Source organism: Cystoisospora suis (assembly GCF_002600585.1).
Source record: "Cystoisospora suis strain Wien I chromosome Unknown contig_1113, whole genome shotgun sequence".
Lineage (NCBI taxonomy): Eukaryota > Apicomplexa > Conoidasida > Eucoccidiorida > Sarcocystidae > Cystoisospora > Cystoisospora suis.
In genome coordinates, this window is record NW_027153914.1 from 1 (window position 1) to 1,626 (window position 1,626).

Consider the following 1,626-nt stretch of genomic DNA (forward strand, 5'->3'; position numbering starts at 1 on the left):
CTTTTTCTCTTTCTTTCTCACTCACTCTCTTTCTTTCTTTCTTTCTATCTATCTATCTATCTAAATCCATTTAGACATTTGAAGTGCACAAAGTACTTCTGCGTGAAGCTTTGATCTCTCGTTCTTACCTTCTCTGTTTCTCCGTCTTCTTTCTTCTTTTTCCTGTCTTTCTTTAGAGTAGGCGAGATCGAACTTCTTCTTCACAGTTTTCAGCAGCACCATCCCCAGTCATCGTCAGTCTCTTCTTCTTCTTCTGTCCCCTCTCTTCTTGCGTCCCCTGATCCCTCATCTTCTGATACCGGCGTGTCTTCTTCTTCTCTTCATCCTTCCTCGTCATCCGTCTCTCCATCTTTCGAGCAGACAGCTACCATCGCTCTTCAGAGAAGCTTAGCCCAAGCAGCAGCGCATGCAGCGGCGCTGAAGAGTGCAGTGAGGGAATTGAGGGTCTTTCCGGAATTCTCGGGAAGAGTTAAAGCGGCTGAACTTCTTGAGAAGAGAGTCTCTGCTGTCGCCAGGAATCTGTACGGCTTAGAGAGGATATCTTTCTATCTTCTTAGAGAAGGGATCTAAAGATTTGGAGAAGTCCATATCCACCATTAGCATCTTGTTTTTTTTTTCGTTTCTCTCTTGATTGGTTGGAGAAGAGAAAGACACACTCAGCTCAAAATTTGGATGGCTAGCTGCTTCATGTGTCGTTCTATCCTTAGTCTTCTTATCAGGCCCCCCCCATCCATCTTCTTCACCACCGTACATACACTACATACTCATACATCACGCACAGTCATACACACAGAGGTAGTCGCATACAGACATACACATATGTACATAATGATGATGCAGATCCATACATACCTACATACACATACATATCATACATATTCATGGGCACACAGTCATATTCACACCCGTACATAGGTGCATGCGCACATTCCTAGATGTGACGGTAGGAGGTATAAGAGAAACTTCATCTGTAGTCTGAGGGGGGGTATGACCTTGTTGGCCTGGAAAGGCCCAGGTAGTATGTACATCGATATACACCTCACCCATACCATTCTCTCTGAGAAACCTCCCCTGAGGTACAATACCTCTCTTTGTTGTGATTCTCTCATATATATAGGTTTTATATATAAAGAGAGAGAGAGATTGACCTTTAGAGAGCGAGAGATAGGTAGATGTAGATAGATACATGGGGGGATCTATTCTTACGTGTCTATCTTTCGGAGAGAGTCGACCTTCCTCATGTCTTTAGAAGGAGAGAAGGCTATCTGCACGTCACTCAACACTCTCCTCGCACCATCCCTTGGACCTCTTCGTTTATTCATATCTACGTATATGAATGCCTATAGATAGAGGGGGAGAGAGTTCCGCGTGTCCCTTCTTCTTTTTCTTTCCTTTCTCTTCCTCTTCAAGTTTCCCCGTCTCTCCCTTGTCTCTTTCTTNNTTAGGTTATGTAAAGCGTTTCGCCTGAGCGATCCAGGTGGTCTTCAGATCTCTGTAGAAGTGTTTATGGTCCTTGATCGGCGCATGCAGTTGCAAGAAGAATTCAAGCGTTTTCTGGCGACTCACTTGAGACCTCAGTGGAGAGCTCTGTGGGACCAGACACCCGCAGGAAGAATGAAGAGAAGA

At 44.7% G+C, this 1,626-nt stretch overlaps 1 protein-coding gene across 1 annotated transcript in view; it reads left to right on the plus strand.

Annotated features, from left to right (window-relative positions):
- Positions 1–177: 177 nt before the first annotated feature.
- Positions 178–1,626, plus strand: part of CSUI_002691 (uncharacterized protein) — a gene marked incomplete at its 5' end in the record, with an annotated part of 15,656 nt that continues 14,207 nt past the window's right edge. The window contains 2 exons of the mRNA XM_068062890.1: positions 178–521; positions 1,446–1,589. Coding sequence (XP_067925134.1) covers positions 178–521; positions 1,446–1,589 — 488 coding nt within the window. The remainder of the gene's footprint in view (positions 522–1,445; positions 1,590–1,626) is intronic.